General features: G+C 43.3%; 1 protein-coding gene across 9 annotated transcripts in view; it reads left to right on the top strand.

The window, feature by feature from the left end:
- The window catches only part of Fhos (Formin homology 2 domain containing), a 385,440-nt gene that overhangs the window by 257,263 nt on the left and 100,747 nt on the right, over positions 1–27,430 (top strand). For all 9 annotated transcript variants that reach the window (XR_013033133.1, XR_013033134.1, XM_033473786.2 and 6 more), the window contains one exon: positions 6,994–7,052. Coding sequence is in view for 7 of the 9 variants with exons in the window: in XM_033473786.2 (XP_033329677.2) it covers positions 6,994–7,052 (59 nt within the window). In the remaining 2 variants the exon portion in view is untranslated. The remainder of the gene's footprint in view (positions 1–6,993; positions 7,053–27,430) is intronic.

Raw genomic sequence — 27,430 nt, 5'->3', positions numbered from 1 at the left:
ATTATGGTTTCTAAAAAGCAAAGATAGTTTCGATTTCATGCCCGAATTTGAGCCCAGAATAGTCTTCTCGCGTCGTTTGTACATGCATCATAAAGATCGTACATTCGAGAAAGAACCTTCGACACAAGCTAATGATTTATCCTTCAGAAAATTGCAACGTCGTTTACGTCTCGGTTCAGGTGTTCTCCTTCGAAAATCAGGCCAAAATCTGCCCCATCTTTCAAGCTGCCGAGAATATTATTCCAAGGACGTTCGACCTTGGCTGGTAGAGTAGCTTCCGAGCCAACCTAATATTTCACTTTTCAGACAATCGCAATATCCCTTCCGTACCATACCAAAAGTCTTTCTCTTCGAAGGTCAGGCCAGAATCTTTCCCATCCTTCAAGCTATCGAGCACGTTATTCCCAGGACATTTGATATTGACTGACGGAGTAGCTTCTGGGTTTACCAAATATTTTATATCCCAGAGAAACAAAATGTCCCTTTCGTACGACCTGTCTTCCACTCGGAGTCTCCTCCTTCGAAATCCGGACCAAAATCGCTGCCATCGTTCACACAATCGAGAAAGCGATTCCGAGGACGTTCGACCTTGGCTGGGGGACTACAGTAAATTCACCCCAATTTTTCTTCAGTCAGTAAACAAAGATGGACGATTTGAGAAGAGGAGATACGATTATTCGCGGCTCGTTATTATAGTCGCCGATTGTCAACAATCATAAAAACGAGCCGCGAGGCTCGGGTAATCGTCTTCCCGAATTGTCCATTTCTGTTTACAAGCCGAAGGAAAATTAGGGAAAAGCGGAAAACAGGTCGATGATATCACGAGGGCCGACAGATCCTCGAGATCGACTCGAGAAGCCGGGACTCGATGTAAATGCGATCTCAGCTCCGGATCGGAGCAGCGCAGCGCGTCGCGTCAGGTCGCGTCGCGACGCCTGGCAACCAGCTCGTCGGCGACGGCGGCGCCGCCGAGTACACCCGCGGGAGAATGAAAGCTAGCCGAGGGAGCCGTTCCCTTGCAAATGGAATGCAAAATCCTGGACGGTGCCGATGCTCGTGGGAACTTCGCCGTCCCCGTCCGTAAGCACGGCGACGAAAGTCCCGACGAAAGGATTTCCAATCTCCTTTAATGGCGCATTAATCGCGACTCCGTCGAGAGGACTCGGGACCGGGGCGGGTTCGGGGGTGGAAAAAGGACGAAACCCCTCTGGTAGTGCCTGCGGGGCGGGATTCGGGTTTGGGTCGGGCACGGCGCGATAACCCCGGCCCCGAAGCGGTTTTCAATTGACGACGGCGACCGATAGTCTGCGAAGTTTCTTGGAATACCGATTATCGATACTCTTGCATCTAGTGGCTTTAATACCACCGTTTTCTTGCCGGTGTTACGAAGTGGCGTTAAATAGACGCTTCCGGGGGCGCTTTACCTTCGAACGGCTCGATACTCGATGCTCGGTTTCGAGCAACAACCTGTCTCGAGCAATATCGCGTGCGGCGAAATGTCTGATCGACGGGATAATTAACTTCGACCGTGTAGTTGAAAACTATTATAGATGAAATACTTATAGCTTCGAATAATAAATTTGTAGGCTGTTCTATCCAGCGAATTGAACGCTCGAACTCTTGTGTCTGTTAGAATGATCATCCGGAAATCGTGACAACTTCAGTGACACTATCGAAAATGCTTTACTATTATATTCATGCATCCCTGGTGACAATTCTAGCATTCTTTCATTATTTTATAATAGCCTTTTTCAATAGTTTGATATTAGATTTCGTAAAAAAAATACGTCGAAAGACCAACGGCTGAGCAATAATATTAGTGTATTGATCAATCGGTGCATGCAACACCAAAGCTGTCCACAGATCGAACAATTTTATTTTTCCTCATTTGGTCGACGTTATTCCATCGTGCGAACGTGATTTTTGAAACGGCAAGTATCGAGTGCAGCGAAATGTCTGATCGACGGGATAATTAGCTTCGACTGTGTAGTTGAAAACTATTATAGATGAAATACTTATAGTTTAGAATGTCGAGATTGCGTATAATAAATTTGTAGGCTGATCTGTACAGCGAATGAACACTCGAACTCTTGTGTCTGTTAGAATGATCATCCGGAAATCGTTACAATTTTAGTGACACTATCGAAAACGAGCTGCTTTACTATTATATTCATGCATCCCTGGTGACAATTCTAACATTCTTTCACTATTTTATAATAGCCTTTTTCAATAGTTTGATATTAGATGCCATAAAAATACGTCGAAAGACCAATGGCTGAGCAATAATATTAGCGTATTAATCAATCGGTGCATGCAACACCAAAGTTATCTACAGATCGAACAATTTTATTTTTCCTCATTTGGTCGACGTTATTCCATCGTGCGAACGTGATTTTTGAAACGGCAAGTATCGAGTGCGGCTGATTAAAAAAGCTAATTAGCTTCTACGTCGACCCACTATAGCACCGGCAAGCTATATCTAGCGCGGCACATATGATCCGCGAAGACTCGCTTCCTAGAGCGCCAAAAGAATTTAATGACGGGAAACTAAGGATTATAAAATTAGTTCACGCGCTGTAGCACCGTTAGCACCGCTCTTCCAAGATCGCGGCTCTGTTTTGAGAATGAGGTTATCATACATTAATTATTTAAATATTTGCCCTCCATTGTTCTCTTCTTGCCAAAGTCGCACACCCAATTATCGTTCAGCCTTCGCAATTTCATGTGCAAAGAAAAAAAAGTAATGGCTGTCGGCTGCCCGCGCGTACCATTTCTGATTTCCAATATTTCTATCGAAAATTCAATTTACCAAAACATTGTTCCGCGCTCTATATTTTCTATTTTTATACGAAAAAACAACTCCATCGTAGACTCGTCAACATTTTAACTGCTTGCGAAATTCGTTCGAGCAAGCGCAGTCTATCGAATTCCAAGTACAGTAATGTCTCTCTAATTAACGCTTAGATTGTCGACTAAAATGGATAATTTGGGAAGAGGAGATACGATTATTCGAGCCTTGCGGCTCGTTTTTATAATCGTGGACAATTTATAACTATAAAAATAAACCGCAAGGCTCGAATAATCGTATCTTCCCAAATTGTCCATTTTTATGGTCAATCTGGGCGTCAAGTAGAGAGACATTACTGTATTTTCAGACATCGATGCGAAACTATCTCTCGATTTCTTTCAAGAATTTCGGACAGGACTCGGCAAGAGAGTTACAACGAATAAATACAGAATCACTTTGGGAAGTGACTCGACGGCGAAACGAGATAAATCTCGAGATTACGTTAGGCCAAAGGGAACGGTTTATTACACGAACTATCGCCTCGAGGGCGGTTTTATTCGGCTGCGAAGCCGGACCGAGCGCCGTCTACAAACACGATCCGGCAGCCCCGCGATATAAAACGGGATCTCTCTTGAATTCCGACAGAATCCGCTCGGATCTGTTAACAATAGGAGCGGCAGGGTTGAATGCGCCCCTTGTTTCCGCTTCTGGTCTTATTTCGAGGCGTCGCGCTTCGCGTCTCGTCTGGTCGCTTCGCGTCTCGCCGCGCCCTGGGTGCCGGTTCGCCGTTCCTCGCGAGCTCCGTAGGAATTCTCGGCCCCTTGAAGTCGCAGATGCAGTCGCGTTCCTGGCGAACAACGAATCCAATCCTCCCGTGTCTCACCTGTCCTCGCAGGAGGGGACCGGCTTTCGAAATTTCTATCTCTCGAGATTGAAATTCTACTTTCTACGCCGCGCCAGGGTTGGAACGGAGACGCGGTGGCCCCGCGAGTTTCCTACACGTTCGTCGACGGCTGTTCTCTCGTGCAATTACCGGCGAACAATACGCGACAATTACGCGAGCCGCGGGATTGAATACAATACGAACGAAAAGAAGGCACGACGTTGCCGGCGTGTTTACGTGGAAACGTAAGCACCGACCACCAAGACGTCGGGGAGCCGCGGCCCGACCCGGCCCGACCCGGCCCGGCTCGGCTCGGCCACCGACATTGAACTTGGCCCCGTGCCGGAAAGTTTTTAATTTATTCGAGCAACCCTCTCCCTTCGCCCGCGCCCTTCTCGCCGCAGCCCTGCCTCTCTGTTCGAAGTCTCTTAAGGGAACGCGACGACTCCACGCCGCACTGGCTTCTTCTCTTGATTCTCATGGAAATTGTTTGTTTACGGGATAGTCCCGCCAGCAACCGGGATCAAAAGTTTCCCTTCCCTTTCTGCGTAACTCCTTCGCATTCTTCGACCGTAAGCCTCGTGCGAGGTGTGGGCAAAGATTTGACGGAATTAACGATTATATTTCGACTAAGTTCGCGATAGTGAGTATTCGAAGAAACGCCGTAGTTGCTTCTTGTAAAATTGTTTCGAGGAAGATACTTTACGACGAATTTAAATATTTTTCATCTAATTTCCAATGAAACGTGCGAGGACGTTGATTGTTATGCTGTTCACAATTTGTACTTTTTACATAAGTGGCGAACATTGTTGTATTTGGTTCATCCTTCTGGCACTTTGCAGATAATTAATGACTAGATCGCGGATTTTATGCATTCACAGCAAAATTGGACAAACGAAGCGCAGAACGGCGAAGACAAAAGAAGAATTTCACGATAGTGTAACATCGTTAAAAGAGGAAACACATTTTGAATTAATTCCTGTTTGATGTAATAGACGATAAAAATTTTTATTTTGCACGAGGATCTACAGTCTATTAATATTAACCTTTTGCACTCGAAGCTATTTTAACTGTAAACCTAAAATAATTTTTCTGACTTATGGCATTTTCATGTTATACGACAGAGTGCATTTTCTGGCGCTTTGCAGCCATCGCGCCATTTTGAACACTATCTATTAAAGTTTTGAAAGAATCGCCACTCTTCTTTTATAAGTCGTAGGCATTGTTGGCTGATGTTAGGTAAACATTTGGGGTAAACACGTAATCAAGTCGCAACGAAAGAGACTTCAAGATGACTACACGACTATTGTTTCTTGTTCTCATCGCTTATCACAATGATATACCGAAATGGAATGTTTTATGCCCTTAGGACAAAAACAAATGCATAAAACAGTAGGATTCTTAGAATATTTCAAAGTTATTGTTATATATATATAAATCCTTTGTACATACATATATATAAATCCTATTAATCCTTTGTACTCGAGTGGCGACTACGTTCGAGTCGCGACTACGTTCTACAATAATTCTTAGATCAACAAAGTTTAGACTGAAAAAATTGTTAAAAGTCCAACTGTCGTGCGAGGTCGCAAGACTCAATTTCATCTGCACAAAATGCACTCTGTCGTATAACATGAAAATGCTGTAAGTCAGAAAAATTATTTTACATTTACAGTTAAAATAGCTTCCAGTGCAAAGGGTTAATTAACAGACCGTAGATCCTCGTGCAAAATAAAAATTTTCATCGTCTCTTACATCAAACAGGAATTAGTTAAAAACGTGTTTCCTCTTTTAACGATGTTACATCATCGTGAAATTCTACTTTTGTCTTCGCCATTCTGTGCGCTTCGTTCGTCCAATTTTGCTGTGAATGCATAAAATCCGCGATCTAGTCATTAATTATCCGATCAAATTTCGACCGTACGCAAAAATTCGCACAGTTATATACATATAGATATACATTAAGATATATATTATATTATTTATATTATTACATTATTTATTATTATTATTATTCAGATTACATAGATATATATTAAGAGACTCGATCGTTCGATTTATTCGCTGCGCGAATCGCTCGTCGAGAACGAAGACTATTAACGCGCTCGTGACAGAAAAATTGGTAGGATCGGGCACGTTATTGCGTCCGCCTATCGAATTACTAAAGAAACAAAGGATCGTCGTTCGTTTTCTCGTTTCCCTTCGAATTCGAGGGAGCAGTTCAGCGACATCCCGCAGCCGGTGGCAAGGAACGAAGGAAGCCCGAGGAAGTCCCACGAAGCGAAGCATAAAAATCTCGGCGAATCAATCTCGAGGGAAGGAATTCCGTGGAAAGAAGTAACGTTAGGCGCTTACGGAGAGCGAGATAGACAGTCAGGCAGCGTGCCGTTGCACTTTTTTTCCGGGAGTGCACGTGCACCTCGTTGGAGAGCCGATTTCGCGTCGTGACCCGACGTTTCCACGAGGACACAATCGCGTTTAATCTCGGATCGATCTCGGACCGCGTCGGAATCGCGAGCAACGTGTGGAACCGGAGGCACGTTGGAGCGGGTCGAGGAGCAGCGGGACGCCCGGAGGGGCCTGTTGCGCGTGTGGGAAAAGGAGAACACGCGTAATCGCGGCCCGTCTCGCTCGTTTAACGAGCGGAAACATTATTAACGCGCGTACGTACCCGACTTTTCGCCCCGGATGCGTTTGGCGCGGTGCAGCACCGCGGCCGTCCTCGTCTTCGTCTTCGTCTCCTTTTGGCCTGGGCCGGTGTCTGCTTCTGCTCGCCTCCCCCGCGCCGTCCCGCGCCGCGCCACCATTTTTTCCCCGGCTGACTCTGAAGTCCATTGTCTACACGGTCGCAGTAGGTTCTCAGGGACGCGTGGCGTGGGAAGGTTCGCAGAGCCTTAAAGTTCGCAACTAGCCAAGGTGCGCGAGACACAGATGCCGAAGAGGGGAGCCAGCCCCGGCCACTTTAACCCAATTCGTAAGGAATCGTGCTCGCGCGAGCTGGCGCGAGCTAGCGCGTGCACGCGCGCGCCGAGCAACATGCCGAAGCCCCGGTTGGCCAACGGCTCACGCAGCTCCGATTAACTAATTACCGACCGATAGGCTCGATTAATTCGCGACCGCGAATCATTGGCCAGAGGCCTATCGCAGGCAGCTAGAAGAAATAATTGGCCAATCGCGTCGGTTTTCCACCCTGTTCCGATCCATGCCGATCCGATCCGCGACGGTGGCCTGCGAGTTTCGCGACCGAACGGTTAGCCTAGTTCCGTCGGTCATGCCGTGGAGATCGTTCACTGATTTTTCTGTTTGTTTCTCTCTGTTGCAGCCGAAAGAATTCGATCGTTCTCAGGACACAGCTGTCCGTGAGGGTGCACACCATCATAGGTGAGTACATCGAGGATCCGATCCGATCCGAATCTAACCGCGGCCTCTCACGATTCACTACGATGGATCGGTCCTTGACGATCCAGCGGACCCCACGGTCTGCCGTCGCTCGGGTTCAATCTACATACTTGGCATCTGTTGGCCCACGAACGATCATCGATAAGCCATTCTTTCGTCGAATAATTGCCGTCGCACGGCTGCACGGACCGCGTCCTTTCGTCGCTTAACCGGTCAGCTGTTTTCGACGAGTATGCTCGTCGTGATGAAATGGCAATATTTTGTGTTATCGTAACGATTTGCTGTTTAAATTGCCGTTCTAGTGGAAACTAAAATGTATCCGTAAATTTTAAGATGTTTTGAGTATTTGCAAAAGCCGAGACGAATTAAACGGACAAATACGGAAAAACAAAAAATGGAAAAACGCAGTTGAAGTACTATACTTCAGGTACACATTCTGCGAAGAGATCGCAACAACTAACTGGTTAATCGATTAGGAAAATAAATTGTTGCGAATATTCAAAAGGCGAATAACTGGTTAATCGCCACACAACTGGATAATCGATAAGGAAAATAAATTGTTGCAAATATTCAAAAGGCGAATAACTGGTTAATCGCCACACAACTGGATAATCGATAAGGAAAATAAATTGTTGCAAATATTAAAAAGGCGAATAACTGGTTAATCGCCACACAACTGGATAATCGATAAGGAAAATAAATTGTTGCAAATATTCAAAAGGCGAATAACTGGTTAATTGCCACTACTAACTGGTTAATCGATAAGGAAAATAAATTGTTGCGAATATTCAAAGTTGTTTGAATACCAGGTTCGTCTATCCGTTGCATTAAATTTTCGAGAATCCTACGTTCGACGTATGCGGAATGCCCAAAGGGAATGAATTATTCCGCGCATATTTCCGTTAACGAGTTTGATCACACGGGATATAATTATGTTTGCGTAAAGTATATCGATAAGAATGAAATAATTCGAATTTAAATGACGGTATTAACGTTGATTGGTTCATTAAAAGTTGCTAGTAACGCGAACGAAATAGACGTGGCTATCTTTCGCAAACCGAGTCTCTCTGTTACTTTTAATTAATCCAATTAGATTTTTACTTTCCATGGTTAAATTATACCGTGTTCGGCGCGATATGAATATTCCATTTGAAATATCAGAAACGGCGTGGAACGGAATTTTTGCATTACAAATCAAGCCGGCGTCAGCGACACGGGGAACTCGTATCGGGAACGCAGCAACAAATCATTAATTCAAACATTTTCCACCATAGACGAGTTCCGTTCGATATTCTGAAAAGCTGCACGGAATTTCGGGCCGCCTTCATTATTCAGCGATGCCGAATTACGCTGCCGCCGCGCCGGCCCCCCGTGAAAAAAATTTTACAATCGGCAGCGATTCGCTGATCGATGTATTCTCAAAACAGATGTAATGTTAAATTAATGTACCAACGAATTCTTTCGCTGAACACGTCCCATGGAGTAATGATCGCTCTATAAAGTGCAGAACAGTGTAGCCCGGCAAAAGTCCATAGATAGTCATAGGCTGGAACCATTAATCACCGTGGTGCGTTAGGTTTCCTGATGCCCGATAAAGGGGCAGCTTCTTTCTCGTTCAATTTCTTCACCAATTCGAACCTGCATTTTAGCTGATCTCTTCCCTTGCGATGAAAATAGCGCACCATAGTGCAAATTGTATCGAATTTCTAGTAGACTGCAAATGCTTGTGCGAATTAAACATTTTTAATCGGGAGTTTTAAGAAGTGCGTCGTTCGGACAAGTAGCAAACAATTCTTAAACGGTGCAAATGATACAAAAATGGCCACGAGGAATGATTCGGCTGGCGATCACTTTAGAAAGGAACAATTTTAACACGTGGCTTCTCACAGATGTGCGACGTTCGCGACGTCGTACTTCACACGAAAGTAGTCTAATTTTATCCAGGTTGCTGTGTAAAATCATAGTACACGGCATAATATTGAGTTAGAAAGTCCATAACTTTTGTTTGCTAAATTGTTCGAATATTTGACCATACGAGCGCGCTACATCGAGGGAAACATTTGATCTTTAACCGTGAAGATGGGCGACGGAAATATGCGATATCATACTTTGCACGAAAGTAGTCTAATTTTATTCAGGCTGCTGTGCAAAATCATAGCACATGGCGTAATATTGACTAAGAAAGTCCTTAACTTTTGTTTGCTAAATTGTTCGAATATTTGACTATACGAGCGTGCTACATCGAGGGACACATTTGATTTTTAACCATGAAGATGGGCGACGGAAATGTGCGATATTATACTTCACACGAAAGTAGTCTAATTTTATTCAGGTTGCTGTGCAAAATCATAGTACATGGCGTAATATTGAATAAGAAAGTCCTTAACTTTTGTTTGCTAAATTGTTCGAATATTTGACTATACGAGCGTGCTACATCGAGGGAAACATTTGATCTTTAACCGTGAAGATGGGCAACGGAAATGCGGCGATAGCGAGCTCGTTAGAACGGTGGTTTTATCGGTCGCAATTTATGAACTATCGATTACGATAAATGCTTTAAGACGTATAGCAGGGTATGTGGAAAAGTAAATTAACCGATCAGAAATACTTATTTCTTAAGCGGGTAATTTATTTCGGCGCGAAGATTCGAAACTGCTCGAGCATCGTAGGAAATTCTGGATTATTGACAGGAGGGATGAAGTTGCTGGGGGGTCCCGGCAATATTTCCACCGGCTACGTTCGACGCCTTAATTATCCGGCGAGTAACCGAGTGCGGAAAGCGACGGCTGTCGGCTCACTCGCGCGAACACGGCGTCGCGCCGCGCCGCGCCGGAGAAACGTCTCTCTCCTCGAGGCGGTCGGCCCCGTTAAATCAGAATATTACGGGAAAATTGAATCGTGCGGCACGCGACGAGATTTCCACGAAATCACCGTGAAAATGGGCTGCGTCGTTTTTCCTCCCGGTCGTCGCGACTCGTCTCCGTTGCCGAGAAAGAGAGAGGGAGAGAGGGTGGGAGAGCGCGTAGCCGTCGCCGCTCTGCCACCCCGCGCGGAACACTCCACGCCTTTTTCTGCTACAACAAAAAAGGAAAACAGGAAAGATTGATCGCTGCGAGGCGATAAAGAGCACCGGCGAAACATCTTATTTCGTCAATCTCGGGGAAAGCGGGAAAGACGGCGGTCGATGGAGAGAAATTCGACGGGACAAGAAATAATAAATGGTTCGCCGTTGCTGCGTGTCAATCGCTGAGATCGCCCAGCAAACGCCGGAAGCGTTTTAACCATTTCTCTGACGTTCGTTCAAAGACAGTTCGATATTGTTTGTTAACTGTGGCGCGCATCGGTCGTCCTGGGCAATGCGATCGTCCGACTGCGGATCTTTATGCGTGTTTTTTTTTTCTTATATTATTTTATAATAACCAGAATGAGGAGAAAATTCGGTTTACTATTAGTATCAGCAGAGATTTATGTATACCAGCAATTATGAAAGTGCTGTAAATACATGAAGATTTGCAGTTTTTACTTGTCTTGTTCTAGCAGGTTGATCGTTTACTTCCTTTTAATAGATTCCGACTCGAATACTTTTGTAGAACTAGAGCAAGTAACATTTCATAAGAGGAACTTTGATATTTAACCAGTCAACTGTGGCGCCTTCTTTTCGGAGCGCGCACCTACATGTTTCGCGAGAATCAAGCGATGACGAGTATACTTGTCAAACGCAGAGTAAGCGTCGCTGTTAAAATATTGGATCGAAAAGACGATTTTATTTCATAAAATTAAAAATTTTTCTGCTAACATTTACTTATTCACTTAACATTAACATATACTACATACATAATAAACGAAAAACGCAGGAAGAATCAAATACTTATAAAAGTTATATATTCAAATTGCTGTATTCACATCAAAGCAAGGAACGATACATAATGGCACTTTGCACTTCGAACATCAATATCTTGATTATTTTCTAATCTTATTTTTATAACAATTTAAGCACCTTCGTGTAGGATTGGTCTCAAAATATCCTAAACGTCTTGAAATTTGAGAATATGTTTTTGTTCTCACTAAATTACAATTTAAATAGCCAATGGTCACTACTTTTAAAATATTGCCACTTGTCCATGACGAATATACTCGTCAAACACAGCTAACTGGTTAATTTAAAGAATTCTACGCACAACCGCGCAGCTCTAACGTTGTCGCTGATAACATGTTATTTTGGAACTAAAAAGTAATCCCTTAAGACAGAATGCATCGGTTTAAATTATTTTTTTGCAATATCTATGACGTGTCTTCCCTCGCGTCTCGTAAATTTCGCGCTGGAATATTCATGAAGTGTCCTCTCTCAAATCTCGTGAATTTCCTGTTAGAATATTCATACCGAAGTTATATATATTTTTATGGCGCCGAATGATGTCATCGCGGAGCGTAACAAAATTCTTTGGATACATTTGAAATATTCATTAGCGCGATAGAAACCTTGGGTACAGTCAAATTCAATATTACTTTCACTCGAACGTCAACATATTATGCTGAAGTCTTTTTTACCTCTTGGCTGTATGTAAAACACTTCGAAGATCGTTGAACGCGTAATCGAAATGTAGAAAACGTACGGCTTTTCCTTCTCTAAAAACGAACTCCGCAGACTGATCCAATTTTTTGAGATCTAACGAGTCGAAAGTGGGTTACAATTCCAGACGAACGTAGTGGCAATCATCCCGCGTTTCAACGAGCTCGTTCCGAGACGCGACTAATACGTATGTATCTAATGAAAGAATCGTAAACAGTCTCGCAAGCAGACGATGCAATTAAAAAGCGAAATTCGGTCAAGAAGATGATTCCATCGTGAAACGGAAGGCACAATGGACGATTCTTCTCGTTAGGTTAGCTTTTTTTCTTAACGAACCGAAAGAACTGTGTGTGTATTTCTTCACGCGTGTTCCGTACGAGGCCCCTGATGCCCGATAAAAAGTTCCGGCGTGAATTTGATCACGAGCCCGTTGTTGCTCCACTCGAGAACGTGATTACGCCGGCTCTCCGTGGCCTGCAATACGCCGCGCGCCGGCCGGCCCGGTCGCGCTTGCACAAGTGTAAATGATCTAACTAACTGTAATCGTGATTGTCCTCGTATTCGAGAGCGTTCAATCTCGAGCACGTCGTTGCATCGCGCGCGTGCATCGCGAGACTCGACCCCATCGAACGGCTCCGGTCTCGAGCGAACCCTTGAACTACGCCCGTTTCAAGGAAACGGCGATCTTAACATTTAATGGGCTTCTGGCCGACCAAAAAACTAAATACACGCCCCGCAGCCTTTTTTCTTGCGGCAACTAATAAGCCTTCCGTTCCAGTTTTGCATCGTAATGAAGACTAGGCACACCACCTCCAAATTGCAGTCGTTTTTACTTCGACGCCGAACCTATCAAGACGGTCGAAATCACCGGCTTCATGGTTTTTCTTTTAAAGTTGCTCTAGTTATAAAGCCTTTTTCACGGAAAATGAATAAATTTCTTAATCTGAGCAGGTTTTATATGAAAAATGACGAAAGGTACAAATACATACGGTCTTTTTATCGTTATAAAGATACACGCGTTTTAGGACGCGGTAAATTTGCTGTTAAGAAGAACGAAGAATGTAGAGGATATAATCGATTGTTTATAATGTGGAGTTTCGCTGGATTAAAACTGATTTATAAATCTCCGGAAGACAGAAAAGGAAATGCTAAAATATATTGTTTTCGCAATCGCATCCTCGTGGTTGTTATTTCGCCAGGATCTAGTCTTCTTTTCGTAACATCTGTCGCAATTGGAAAAGTGCGTGTTCCGATGCTGTAACACCGAGTATACCGGCGGATACGATTAGGAAACGTACGAAATGACCATTTTCAGTTTTTTTCTATGGTCCTGTTGAACGCACCAAGTGTCGAAAATCAACCACAAGTATCCACGTGAAATCCTAGTCAAATTCGGTTCGTTCGAAAAATGAATTTTGCGCGCGGAGAAATGGAATTCTGCATTCGGCCGAAGCTACTGTTTTGCATAATTCGTCTATTAAATCAAAGGATGTACGATTGAAGTTACCTTCCGAGAAGACATCGTTCGCGGAATGATCGATCGCCGATTACAGTGCTAAATGCGTGGACACGCGGAGAATGTAAATGCCTCGGGCCACAGTTCCGTTTTTCAAACGGAACATTTTTTTCGCCTCTGCCGGAGGAAACCGTAAGAATTATAGTAATTACGCACATGGTAAACTGTGCGACAGAGTGACTCGGTGCTCGTTCAACTTGTTATTACGTCGAGAATCGGTTGTACGGCCGCCTCTAATTATATGCGTCCGCTGTGAACGGCGAAGTAGGTGACGAGTAATTAAATACGATTAAGCTGTTGCCTAGAAAGCCGTCGCGTCGTCGCGATGCCGGAGTATCTTTCCGCGAATTTTAACGCTATCGCCGTCGGCGGTTCTACGATTATTAATATAATTATCACGATTACCATGTCCGCCCTTTGCTAACGACTTCGGGACTGCTCTCGTAAAACGAGACGCGAAACGCGTTTACGATCGTTACGCCCAGTTACGATCGTTGCGCAAGATTTCCAGATCGAATGCCCGGCCGGTAAATTCAATCGATTGTAATAAATCAGTTGTACTATCAAGTGAAATTCGTAATGCGAAAGATTCGAGGTGCGCGCGATACCGAGCGCTGTATCGTATACGCAACGTATGCGCTCGCGTTGAAAATATGAGGTAATATTGGACGGTCACGGGAGAGGGTTATAATTAACGTCGCAGAGAGACAGATACATCGACTGCCAACGTTCATGTAATTACACGATTTTAGTCGCTAACATCTGCCAAAAAACTTGTCAGTTTATTTCCTGTATCGGAAATTTCGTTACGACTCGCTACAACGCATACATCAAATAAAATTTGATTAAAGTCTTCGCTCGACCGAATTTCACGGAATACTATATAAATGTATGAATACGCGAATGTTCCGGATATGCCAATACTTTTCTGAAATTAACGAGATTACGATTTCAGTTCCATTTATAATCGTTTCTCCGTATCGGCGTGCTAAAATTCGGACCAATTTCGATGAAATTCTGATCTTTTCGTTAGAATTCGTGGGAAAAAAATAGTAGCTTCAAACAGATCGAAATATTTATTTACTTATTTGTCTATATATTTATTCGTTGAACGGATAAAAAACCTATCAATACACGATAGTGCAAGTTAATACGAGTGTTAACAGCTTGAAATAGAAACAAGAGGCCAGCCGTCAGTCGTCTGGATTCGGGAGCTTTCAGATTAGGCTTGCGTCGAATAAGGTCCTAGTCGCGATCATAAATACTCCTGCAATGCATTTGTTCCCGGTTCGACGTGCTCGAAATCGCAGGGAAGTTAAAAACGGTCGAAACGCGAGGGTAAATACCGGGTTCGTTCTCGTTCCTCGCCGAATCGAGCGCAGCCGAGCGGATTTCGGCTTTGCCCCGGTCCTTCGCAGAATTCACCTGCGGCCGTAGCCGTTCGTTGAACCCTGCGAAGGTAGTGGAGATGATCGAAGGTCCAGAATTAGCGGCTGAAAGAACATGTAGGACAAAAAGGGCAGGAGAAGAGCGCCGCGCCGTGCCGGGGAACGGCCGATGTGTGCCGTGGTGTTTTACATATTTTAACGGTTCTACCCGTGCCCCCGATCCCCGCGAAATCTTCCGGTCGTTCGTTTCGTTTATTCTCGATGCTCGACACGGCTTTCTGGTCGCATCTATAATTTCTTCGAACAACATTCCCTCCGTCTTCGCGCCATTTATTCATTAGACGCGAGGAAGCGTAACCCTTGTCTGCGGACTGCGGACTGCGAACTTCAATCGTTTCTTTACCAAAATAGGGAGCTCGAACACGAAACAGTAGAAGCATCGGTACAATTTATGAGTTCGGTCGGTTTGTAAGTTCATTCAAATTATTAATCTCTTTAAACTTTGGCGATCGACGCGGTAAACTTTCGTATCGCAAATTCGCAGTCTACTGCGTACTCGTTTAGTGTAGTTTCTTCGAACAATTTTTTATACTTTTTTGAAACTATTGCAAAAGCGAGGAATGTTAATTGTTTGGCACTATTGCACTAATTTATATCTCCGAAGCGTAATGTTATACCAAGATAAAATATCGAAACTTTAATACTGTTTTACAAGTTATAGTTGATACTACCACAATTTTTAATATATTGCGAAAGAATACTTGAAATAATATAGTTCATGTTACTGAAAATATTTCTGCTTATTAAAGTGAAATGATCACTTTTTACGTAAGAAGAAATTACTCAGAACATTGGCTTTTCCTTTATTTAGGAGTCACTGAAATTTAGAAGCTTGTCCCTAATTTACATAATTACCCCACTAAGTTAGTAATCATTGATTCATTATAAAATAATATACCGCACCGAGTGAGAAATCTAACAAATAAAAAGGAAAAATGTCTTCCTTATTCATGGTTACCATTTGCTAAAAAGTTTTTCGCTTCAAAGTTACGCTATTCACGAATAGCTCCCTTTCCAGAATAATTTTTTTACGAGAACGCCTTCGAATTTTCCCTCGTGTGGTAAAAACTGAACGTTACACGTGTTAAATACTGTGCTACCTATACCTACGTTGCTTTAACGGCGCCAAGTTTGCACTTGTTCAGGTTTCCTTCTTTTTAGACGAAAGTGCCAGCTTACCGAAGTTCCGTCTTCGGTCTTTAACATTTTTTTTCCCCCTCGTTCCCTTTTCTTTTTTCACGAATTCGGCGTGTCTGGATTCACTTTCGAAGTTGTGGAGTCAGGTTTACTTTCGAAGTTTGGAAGCACGGTCTTCTGGTTGTTTAGTCTTCCGTTCCTCTTGTATTTGAATTTACCTTACTCGAGGAATCTTCTCCACTGTTTACTTCTATGTTATCGGAGATAGGGTGGAGTGACTTTCCCGAAGTTCCGTCAGAATTTTATTAGCACCCGTGGAACAGTTTCTTCCACTTTTGATCGGATATTTCGGTGCGCCGAAACTTCGTTTAGATTTCATCGGATTTTCTGCAATGCAGTTTCTTCGGTATGTGCTTCGGAACCAGTGCACCGAGAGACCTGTCGCGCGATAAAATCCAAGAATTAAATGGAACTTCCTTCGACAAGCTTTCTACCGACTTCGATAAAAATTCTTCGACATTCTTCTTGTCAACGTAAATAACAATTTCTTCGTTATTACATACATTTCTGATTCTTATTCTTTCTTCCCTTTTTTTGGTTGTTGTTGTGAAAAATCCTTTGTACTGTACTCGCGTGTACAACCACGGTCTGTACAATATCATTATTGTCGATGCCTTTCGATATTTTCGATGGCATTACTTGACCATTATATGGGTTATTCATCTTCTCCAGATTCGTGTGTAATTTAACGCACGACCGAGCCGATCGAAATGACCGGTTTCACATTTTTCATTTTCAAATTGTTGACGTTACAAAGACTCCTTCTTAACGCTTAACAGACGGGTTGTTTTTCCTGTCTTTCTCGGTCTCCGGGCATTTTTCAAGAGAATTAAACGAACATGTTTTTTATTAAATCAACACTATTTTTGCTAAAATCTTATAAAGTTATTCATTTAGTATTTACAGTAAAAATTTAATATATTTATCTAGTATTAACACTATAGCGTCCAGTGGCACCACGCTAGTGCCACGCAAAAACTATCTGTTGTATGCCAGTGGTACCACTTTGGTGCCATTTTAAAAAACTGAAATAACATTTGAACTATATTTCTTGGGTAATATAGTTTTCTGAGATTTCGAGCTTCTTCTTTTGTAATTCCAGGCCGATTTCATCGACCGCGAAAATACTCTTGCCCGTTTTTAATTCTGAATGTACTAGTTTCTTATATATATAGAAGAAAAGGAAAATATATAGTGTTTTTAACGAGAGAACAAAATTTGATTTTCCTAGCAGATTATTGCTAAGCAATATTAACACTATGCCGTCCGGTTGCATCACGCTAGTGCCACGCAAAAACTATCTGTTGTATGCCGGTGGTACCACTTTGGTGCCATTTTAAAAAACTGAAGTAACATTTGAACTATATTTCTTGGCTGTTAAAAGGCAGCAAACTAACTATAGCATTGTGCTAATTTAACTAAGAATTAAGTACGAAAATTCTTGGATGACATATCTTAATTTTAGGAATTTATATTACCGCCATCTTCGAAATTCTTGTTTAAATCTAAAATTTCCAAGCTATTACGCCGGCGTCGAACAAAAGAATCATATCTAAGATCTGCGGGCGGCGTAGTGTTAACATGATATTAATGAAGTATTAATGAACTATGAATAAAAATTCGAGCAAAAACGTAGATCTACGTGATCCGTTCTAGAAAATCAGAACGAAGAAACGCAAATCTACGTGATCCGTCCGTTAAGTGTTAAGAAACGATCGAATAAACGCCTTTATCCAAGCTTTTATTGTAACAAAAATGGGGAAAAAATCTAAATAAAATTAGTCTTGTCATTCTTCCAAAGCAACACACGTTAGTCACTTACAGTGACCGTAGGTTTAGTGTAAATGATTTGTAGGCGCGAATCGAGCAGAGAAATAGTCCGACCATAGCCAGCGATTGCACGATTGCGCAACCGTTAAGAACTAGGGAAAAAATTCTGCGGATTGCGGATTCATCGAGTGGCATTCTCGGTTTCGCGTTCGTCGGGCAAGGTCGCGGTATTTTGCGTGCCGCGTGTTTTCCAGCCTCGTGGGCAAACGTCTCGCGAAGGAACGGAGCAAAGGTTTCGCGTGCAGCGCCAACAGAACAAGACGGACCGTTTCGCACGCATCATGCGACACGCGGAATCGGATTTCGCACACCCTCAGCAACTGCGGACGAGTTCGCTCGGCCTTGAAATAGATCCCATCTTGCACGACTCCCCTATATTATGCTTTTCGGGCGAACGGCAGCCGTCGTGCATACTCGGTGCTCCGCAAACACCGATCTTTATCCAGACGTTTTATTTTCTACGCTCTCTCGGCTTCTCCTTCCTCTGGCGTGTTATCTTGATATTCTTCAACAATTTGACCGATATTTCCGACTTTAGCCGCCTCTGCGAGAAGGAATCTTTGCAACGCACTTACCCGGGATCTTCTACCAACGATATCGCGTTCCTCAGAGAGCGGAGCGAATTTGCTTGGCTCGCGCTTCTGCAGACAATTTTCGTAGCGTGCTGATCTTCACTTTCGGTATGCCGTAAAGCTTAAAACACGGAGCGTACCTCGTCGCGCGAGAAATATCTTTAATAAGTGAAGCGGATTACACCGCGCGCGTTCTAGATACGTATCGTGTGTTAATCAGGCACCGATTTTACAGTGTTTAAACAAATTCGAAAAACGTTCGACTCGATCATCGATATAAGAGAATTCGAACTTCCAGAGCTGAAGCCTAACTTTCTAATTCATATTTTTCGATGAGATTATTCTGTTACCTGTTTTACCGAATATAATATTTATTATTTATATCAAATATTTATTATTCTATTATAATTTATATTAAATATTTATTATTTACTACCATATTTCTGCGCTTACGCAAAACCCTCAATGTGAATTGCACTCCACGCCATCGTTGAGCCAAGTAATTGTTAAACGAGTCTCAAGCAAAGCACGCAGCAAAACAGCTAATGTAACCTAGCAAACAATAGAGAAGTAACACATGCAAATAAGCCCATGTGTCTCCTTTTTCCATCGATGACCTCGATTGTCTCGTAATAACTTGTCGCGAGCACGTTCGAGCTCGTTGCTCGTACCCCGAAGTTCGCTCGAATACATTATTTCGCTTTATGAATGCATCTGATTAATTAAAAAGTTAGCTCGTCGTAATCACGGTGAGAGTAACTGGTCGTTTACGCGAGCGACGAGCACGCTCGGGGAGCACGAACACGACACGAGCACGCGAAGCGAAACGCGCGCGGCAGCGCGAGCCGACGTCTTGGCTCGCGATTATTCTTTTCGCGCGCCTTAAAAACCGCGAACCCGTTTATCGGGAAACGTTCCCGTGCCGACCGCTGCGAAAACCGCCCAATTAAAATTCGCTTTTCCTCGTTAAACGCCGCGCGCCGCTCGCCGGCAAGAAAATCTCGGCGCTGTTCCCGAACCCTGGAAGAGGAAAGCATTGGCAAATCGGGCTACTTAGCGAATTCGCTGCGGCTAAATTCTCTGAATTTAACCCTTAATTGCCGTAATGATTTTCACGAAATTACTCGTACATTGGGGTCATAATAGACTTCGAGTGTATAGAGAAATGCGATACGTAAAAGTATGTGTTAATCTTTTACAGATTCGTGCAACTCTGCAATCACATTATATGTATAGTCAAGTATAGTAAAAAAAGTCTCGCTTTTAAATAAGTGTAAATTGTGTAAATTTGCTGTTATTCAAAATTGTAAATTCGTTGTCGATTCATATCGATTTGTACAGATTGATATTCAATAGTTTCAATTTATTTGCATTTATATATATGTCAGTCATATTTATGTTATTTATTTCGGTTATATGCATCGATTATTTTGCATGCGCAGCTGACGTATAAAATACTAAAAGCACGGAAAATTTTTATTACAGAGAAAATCATAAATACAATGCTAGGATCACTTGTGACCCCCGAATTATTATTATTCGGATTAAAACGTTTTCTTAATTAATTCAGGATTAAAACGTATATTTAGTATTGCGCAAGGTAAATCAGATTTTTAACATTGTTGAGTTTCGTACTCCAATTGACTGTTTGCTCGTGAAATTTTAGCAACTTTAAACCGCTGCGAGCGTCGTTTGTCGAGATATTAAACATTTTGTTATTACATTCAACGAAAATGGTAAATTGATAACGATGGTTTTCCGTAACCGTTTATTTTTCTTTAATCCGAGTATACTACGGTATAGTCTCACTTTGTGCTAGAAAATAATTTAAAGAAATAATTTTAAAAAATAAGTAACTATTCAAAGAACTGAAAAGCGTCGATGAATTGTTCGCAACTAATTGAAATGATTAGAGAAAGGCAAACATTTTTGTAGTGACTCCAATTTTACGTAATCGTTGAACTTTCTATTTTGCGTAAAGATTCTAGCTATCAACTTTCGTATCGAAAATCGCACAGCTGATCTTCTCGGCACTTTAAAGATGCTTTAATCGTTTGAGTCCTAAGCAGCGCGATCGAGCTGTTAAGTTTTATGTCGAGAAAACCCAGCACATTTCGAACATTGTGGACAACCGATTGTCGAAACGCGCTCAGATTTACCGAAGCAAGTATTAGGTCTACCGGAAAGTTCTGTCCGTTTTTGAATTGAAATATAACACAATTTTCATACATTTGATAATATTTATTGTAGAATATACTTTCCATCGTTACTTATGACTTCTTGCCAGCGTGATGGCAACTTGCAAATGCCATTTTTAAAAAATGATTTATTTTTAGAGGCGAAGAACTCAACTAGTGCTTGGTTGACATCAGCTTCAGTTTTGAATTGTTTTTCCTGTAAAAAGTTTTGCAAAGAGAGAAACAAGTGATAATCGGAGGGTGCTAGGTTTGGGGAGTATGGTGGATGCGACAGAATTTCCCAGCCTAGCTCTGCGATTTTCTGACGAGTCGCCAAAGCAGCATGTGGTCCGGCATTATCATCGGTAGCCATGTTTTCACGATCGCTTCTCACGTAATAATGACATGAGACATCTTTGTTTCAGTTTATTTAGGAGAGTACATGTGTGTAAATGCAATGATAAAGAAAGATAGTCATATATGTCTCAAATCAACATGTGCATATGGATTGAAACTTGAAGTGACACTATCGGACAGAACTTTCCGGTAGACCTAATACATCGCGCAGCTCCTTTTAATGTAAATAGTACATTTTACAATAGGTAAAATAATACTATAACAATGCAATAATACGTTACAAAATAAAAATGTTTAATTCATTATTATCGCGCCGCTTGGTATTTCTCGACATAAAATAAAACGAGCGCTATCGCGCTGCTTGGGTCTTTTCGTATTCGTTTAGAGAAAGCGCGGTTGCGCTGTTTGGGATTCTTCGACAGTGTTTTTTCAATATCCCCTGGGACTCAAACGATTAACTATACGAATAAGAACTTCGACCCGTGCAGAATTAAGACAGGACATTTATGGCTGGCCCTCGGAGGCTGAAAGGGACCGGAACAGCTGCAGCGGCTTGAAAATGGCATCGCGGTACTCGCGGGAACGGTAAATCGATTAATTAGCGATAGGCCACTAATTGAACGTTTCCGCGTAAAGTCTCCGATCGTCTCGCTGCGGAGACTCGAAAAATCAGGATCTCTCTGTTGGAAGGACATTGCCGGTTTCTCGGTGTTGCAACAGCCTGGCCAATGGCTGCTCCATCGCGGGGCATCAATGAAAGAGAGGATCCAGGGCCGCGGTGTTACGAGCCGTTGAGCTTGCTCAACGTCGCGAACAAAGAGGAGAGAAGCGGCCCGCGACGGGACGCGACGCGACGCGGAGAAAAAGAGAAGGAGAGGCTTCTGCTTATATGGTCACTGATTACGGAGGGGCCAAGGGCCCGAGGGCCTTGGGTCCGCTATTCTTAGAAGATGGGTCCTCTTGCTTCCCCCCTCTCTCGCGCGCGTGCGATCTCTCTCTCTCTCTCTCTTCCTTTCTCTCTCCTGCTCCGGCACCTTAGCTTCCGTATCTCTCCTCTTGCTCTTCCTCGATCTCAGCTCCTCTCCCGCAGCCGTTGGTCCCTCGTGCACGGCTCCTACAGCGATTCCTAATTACCTGTACTCGCGTACGTTCGTCTCTCCGTTTATCGTGCTGACCCTCCGCTCCTCCCCGACAAACGGCATGCATAATGCATTTAAAGATCGCGTGATAGCGGTCGATTATGCGGTCGCCGGGGCCTCCTTTTCCGCGAAAGGAGTCGCGAATTGGGCGCCGCGGACCGTGACCCAACCGCCGAGCCGAGCTGCGAAGGCGAGGGCGTGGCCGGTCAAAACATAAGTACTCTAACTCGCGAGCTGAATAACCATGAATGAAGTTAGAGAATAGGTTCGCCGCGTTCGGCGCCGCGCTTTCTACGCAGTTGGCCGTCGTTCGGCGAAATCCTAGCTCGAACACGAGCATACCAATTAAATACGAACGCGTTTTCATAGGAATGGAATTATTCAACGATAAAGTGTCCACGTTTTCGTTATTGTCTACGTTAGGACGTTATTTGTTAGTTAGAAAAACGATTGGCTAGGCTAACGTGTTTCATTTGAAGCAGAACACACGACGTTGTTCCAGGAAGCCCAAAAAATATTAACGTACGAAGTATTAATGTTTTCCGGGAAATCATTGTAATTTGTCTCCTGGAATTATAGATCTCTGTTCTATTAACACGTTCCGTGCGCCACGTGTACCATCGATGGTACACGCTTGCATGTTTACTTAGTGAACTGAACAAATTGTTTACAAGAAATTTAGAACCGGAGAATCAATTTCCACCGCAAGAATGGGCGTTGATAAGTTTTTGTTACGTTGTTATGTGTACGAGAATTAATAATTGCACGTAATACATCAAGTTTTAGTAAAATATCAAAGTGTGAAGATTCGAGTAAAAAAAGCTCGGCACGGAACGTGTTAATTTGCGCATCCTGAAAGAGAATTTGAACGGACGATGAACGGATGCAAATGTAAATAATAAAGTTTGATCGGTAAGTCGAAAACTGCCTTACGTACTGCAAGGAGTACGTAATTAAAAGTACATAAAGCTAATTTCAAAGTTGACGATAAATAATTAATTTTACGCACGTACGAAAGTATTAGGTTGGAAACTATGAAACGGGCGTTTTTGGTTATTTCCGTCAGTTCGTGCGGTACATATGAGTCCAATTTTTTTACTTTGTCTATTGCACGCGGATGTTTCAACACAGCCGTATGGCTAGTTCCTAGCTTAGTGCCAAGTTTACGAATAGTTGTGTCTGGATCGGATTCCACAGTCGTCCTTAATTCCTCGTTATCAATATGGACCGGTGGTCTTCCTCGAGGCTCATTGACGATGCTCAAATTGCCAGAACGAAATTTTTGGGGCCAATATCGAGCATTTTTTTCATTGGTGGATCCATCTCCGAAGGCTTGATTAACGTTTCTCGAAGCTCGAGCTGCGCTATGGTTCAATTTGCACTCATACAAAAAAAAGTAGATGTAAATCGCGTTTTGTTTCCATCTGGTTTCGGAGAAATATAAAATCAAAATGGAACACAAACATGAAAAATTTTTACAAAATGAGTAAGAAGAATACCTTCAAAATTTATAAGTAAAAATATCGAGCGCACGTTGTAACGAACCTCTCTCAGTCGCAATTGAACACGGACTAACCAAAAAAACGCCTGTTTCATAGTTTCCAACCTAATATAAAAATGAAAGCATCGCGACCGATTATGCTTGGACAGCAGCGAAAATAATAAAAGAAAGTGAAATAGAGGTAAAAGTTCGGGCAGTCGCGAAGCGTGGAAGACGTAATAACTCAATTACTAGGAAAAGAAGAGTTTATACCGTGGAATCGTGAGTAGTAGGACTGACGTCGATTGCAGTAAACAGGAGAACCAAGAAACACCGAGGCAGACGTGATCTTTAGCGGAAGATATTACTTAATAGCGGCTTAAGATTGCAGTCATCGTCCGCAACACCGATACTCCGCTCGCTTCCCTGGCGACGCTCGTCGAATTACACGGGGATCGTTTTCTAATTCGAAACGAGCCACGAACAGGAATTTCATGCGTTGTTCCGGTATTGAATCGGGCAGGCTCTGATGCATAACTCGTACGGTTAAATTGGAGGCTGTAATCATTGGGACATAGAATCTCGTCTTGAATATCGTATCGAGTTGTTGTTACGCGATATCCAGGTTTCTTCGTACGAGATGACAGTACCGAAAATTGCGTATCAGCTTTCGTATCGAATTCATTATTTCTGCGTCCCGACCCTAATCACGTCGAGCTCATAAAAATCGTTCCGGAAATCTCGTTTCTAGAGTCTTCAATGGGGGACAGTGAATTACGACTTAATCCTGTTTCAAAGTGAATCACCTACTGCGGTAAAACCACGCTGTTATTAGCGGCAATTATAAAGTTGGTTTTAAGTATCGCGAAGCGTTATTATTTTGTATAGCAGCTAAGTGTCCGTAAAAACTTCGCTGATACCTTCTTAACGTGTTCTGCACAGACTCTTCGACTCGAGGATATTTAGCAGAATCACGAGCACGGTTTCGTAAATATGCAAATCGAGTACAGTCGAGATAGCGGCGTGCTAATGCTCGGCGTTACCTCCTCGTTCGATGGGTTCCGCTATTTTTTAACACGTTCGCGACGATTCGCCGCGATCCGTGGCGTCGGTAGCTGTCGCCGGTCGCCGGCGACGATAAATACCCGAGTCGAAGTCCTTGAACCAGACGACTCGTCCTTGTGAATTCGCGAATTACGTCCAGTCACGAGTATGGAAATTAGCTCAATTGGTTAGTCGCCCCGAGGTTTCGGAAAAATACGGGTCTGCGCCACGATCGTGGTCCACTTTCGCCTGTTCGTTTTTGCGACGTTAACTACAGAGTCCTTCTCCGTTAATTGAGAACGGAATTATACGAGCTTAACACTTTCTTATTGCGTTTCTTGCCGACCGAAACGCCACGCTGCATTGTTACGTACACGCACGCGTTTACTAATCGCGTTGATAATTAGCGACGTGCTCCGAAATATTCGATGCACCGATCACCGTGCGTCGCGTCGATTCGCGTTACGGCGCATGCATCCCGAAAATTGCGTCACTTTGCTGCAATTGCTGCAATGTTCAAGTACGTACGAATATTTTCCGTTTCAATTGTATTCTATCTGTTTGTAAAAGTTTCGAAACCTCTTTTGGAGGCCGCTTCGTGTAATTGCGAGCGAGAGATATTTCTCGACGATACTGCAAAAGTCGACGTCCACAATTGCAGTTGGTGAAAAGTGAGCAAGTTTCTGAACATTCTTTTTCGAGCTGGACGTGCGCCGATCGCGAAACACGACGCGACACGGTGCAAGTAAAATTATTCCCATTGATATTCGCGCGAAGCAATTATCAGCCGTGAAGGGGGACGCGATGCTCGATTAGGCGCGTATTCAGACGCGCGATCGGAACCGTGCAATCGATGTATCGCGGGGGCCGCCGCGTAAAATTGACTCCGACAGTTTCCGGTTTTCGTTTCTTTATTCAACGGGACGGGACGGCAGTCCCGCGTATTTCTTCGAGCCTCCCCCGCCGCCACCAATAATGCGTTTTCCGATTTTTCGTCGGCGAGCGCCGCTGTGAGTACATACATACTATTTTTCTCTCTCTCCCTCTCTTTCTCTCTCTCTCTCTTTTTCTTTTCTCCATTTCTGTCTCTGTCCCCTGAATTTCCAGCAGGCTGGAAAATCTCGATGCGACCGCCGAGCCACGGGAAATTGAATTTAGTGCGCCGCTGGTGAAATGAAATTCAATTATTAGTAATACAGGCGAGCCGCGATTGAAAAAGAATGATAGAACCGCCACGGGGAAAAGGAGAGAGATGGAGATAGAGAGGGAGGGACCGACCATAGAGGAAGAGAGCGAGTGAGAGAGAGAGAGAGAGAGAGAGAGAGAGAGAGAGAGAGATCGCACGCCTGTGCGTGGGATGAAGGGAACGGTGGAAAGGGAACGACGGATAATAGAGGCGAAACGGCGAACGAAAATTCGTCGTGTAAAATTAATCGGCGACTTAATTGATGGTTTTCCACTAATTAGGCTTGGTAAATGATCTTAGCCGCCAGCGAAAAATGGGAGGGAGAGTTATTGTCCCGATATAAAATCGTCGGCCACGGATTTCCATACGATATTACGCGTCGTTTAAGTCCGATCGATGCCGCGAGGCTAATGACCAGATTTTCGTCCAAACGATAATGCCCTGGAGCTCGAATTTGGTTTTTCCGATTGGAAAAATGGCACAAGTCCGGCTGCGATAACTTCCCGAGAATGGAAGAAGTGTTCTTTAATTTCATCCGATTTGATTTTTAGCCAGTAAGTAGCATCTTTTTCTGTCGTTCCTTTTTTCATAATCCTAGAGATTATGCAATTTTTAAGTCTTACTTCACACATCGAAGTAAATAGATGCTAATTAGTAATTAATAATTACAAATAATCATGAGTTCATCGAAAGAATCTGAAGTTAACGCTTTAGGGATAAGTCATCGCTCTTGCATCTTGTAATTATTGCGTCTGTTTCACTGTGTCCCGATTGTTCTGCGCCTCCTGACTCCCATCGCGTGTCTCGCTCGCCTGTAGCGCGTAAATAATACACACACACACACACACACACACACAGAGAGAGAGAGAGAGAGAGAGAGAGAAAGCACAGGCACACGCGACCGATGTGCTCCTAGCCGAAAATGGCAACCGCGGGGAAGCGAGACGTGACGGGAGTCTGGAGGCGTTGTTTGTTTTTAATCAGCTCGTTTCGTGGAAATTCAGTGTTGCGGCTAACTTGGTGCTACAGTAAATTCTCCCCGATAGTCTCTCAGCTTGTAAACAAAAATGGACAACTTGGGAAGAGGGGATACGATTAATCGAGCCTCGCGGCTCGTTTTTATAGTTATTGATAATCGACAACTATTTCCTCTTCCGAAGTTGTCCATTTTCGTTTGCAAGCTAAGGAACAATTGGGAAGAATTTACTGTACAGTCAAATCTGTTTTTGTGCGGTCTTTTTCGTGAGATTTTTTTGTGCTGTTTTTTCTGCAATCCCTGGTTTGACTGTATTCATATACAAAATATAAAAAAAATCGCACAAAACCAATTGCACAAAAAATCGCATAAAAAAGACCGCACAAAGAAGTGCTGTAATATAGACTAAATATAGACTGTAGACTAATATAGTAGACTATATATATAGTAGACTAATATAGACTAAATATAGACTGTAATAGGAAGGGATCATTTCTGCCAATAAGAAAAAAACGCGTTCATTCAACTTCTGCGAACGCGTTACATCGGGTGAATTAGTGGGAATCGAACTTCTCTCAGCGGACTTTTTTTCGAGAAACGGAAAGTACTTGCATCAATCATTCGGTAAAAATCGCGGGTGTTTCGCCGTTGAAGGTTCTGTTATTCTTTGCGACGGACCGAGCAGATAGCTGGCAGACGGCGGCGCGGCACCCTAATTAATTTCCTTAGGCTCCTTTGTACGAATGTAACAAGCAGATTCAACGGCAGATAGGCGCATCGGATCGCACAACATCGCATCGCGCTCGGATAGAAAAGCGTGTTCCGCGATAGAGCTCGCGGGCCATCTGATCGAGCGTAAAGCGAACTT

The sequence above is a fragment of the Megalopta genalis genome, chromosome 4 (assembly GCF_051020955.1).
Source record: "Megalopta genalis isolate 19385.01 chromosome 4, iyMegGena1_principal, whole genome shotgun sequence".
NCBI lineage: Eukaryota > Metazoa > Arthropoda > Insecta > Hymenoptera > Halictidae > Megalopta > Megalopta genalis.
This window is presented reverse-complemented; position numbering and strand designations above follow the sequence as displayed.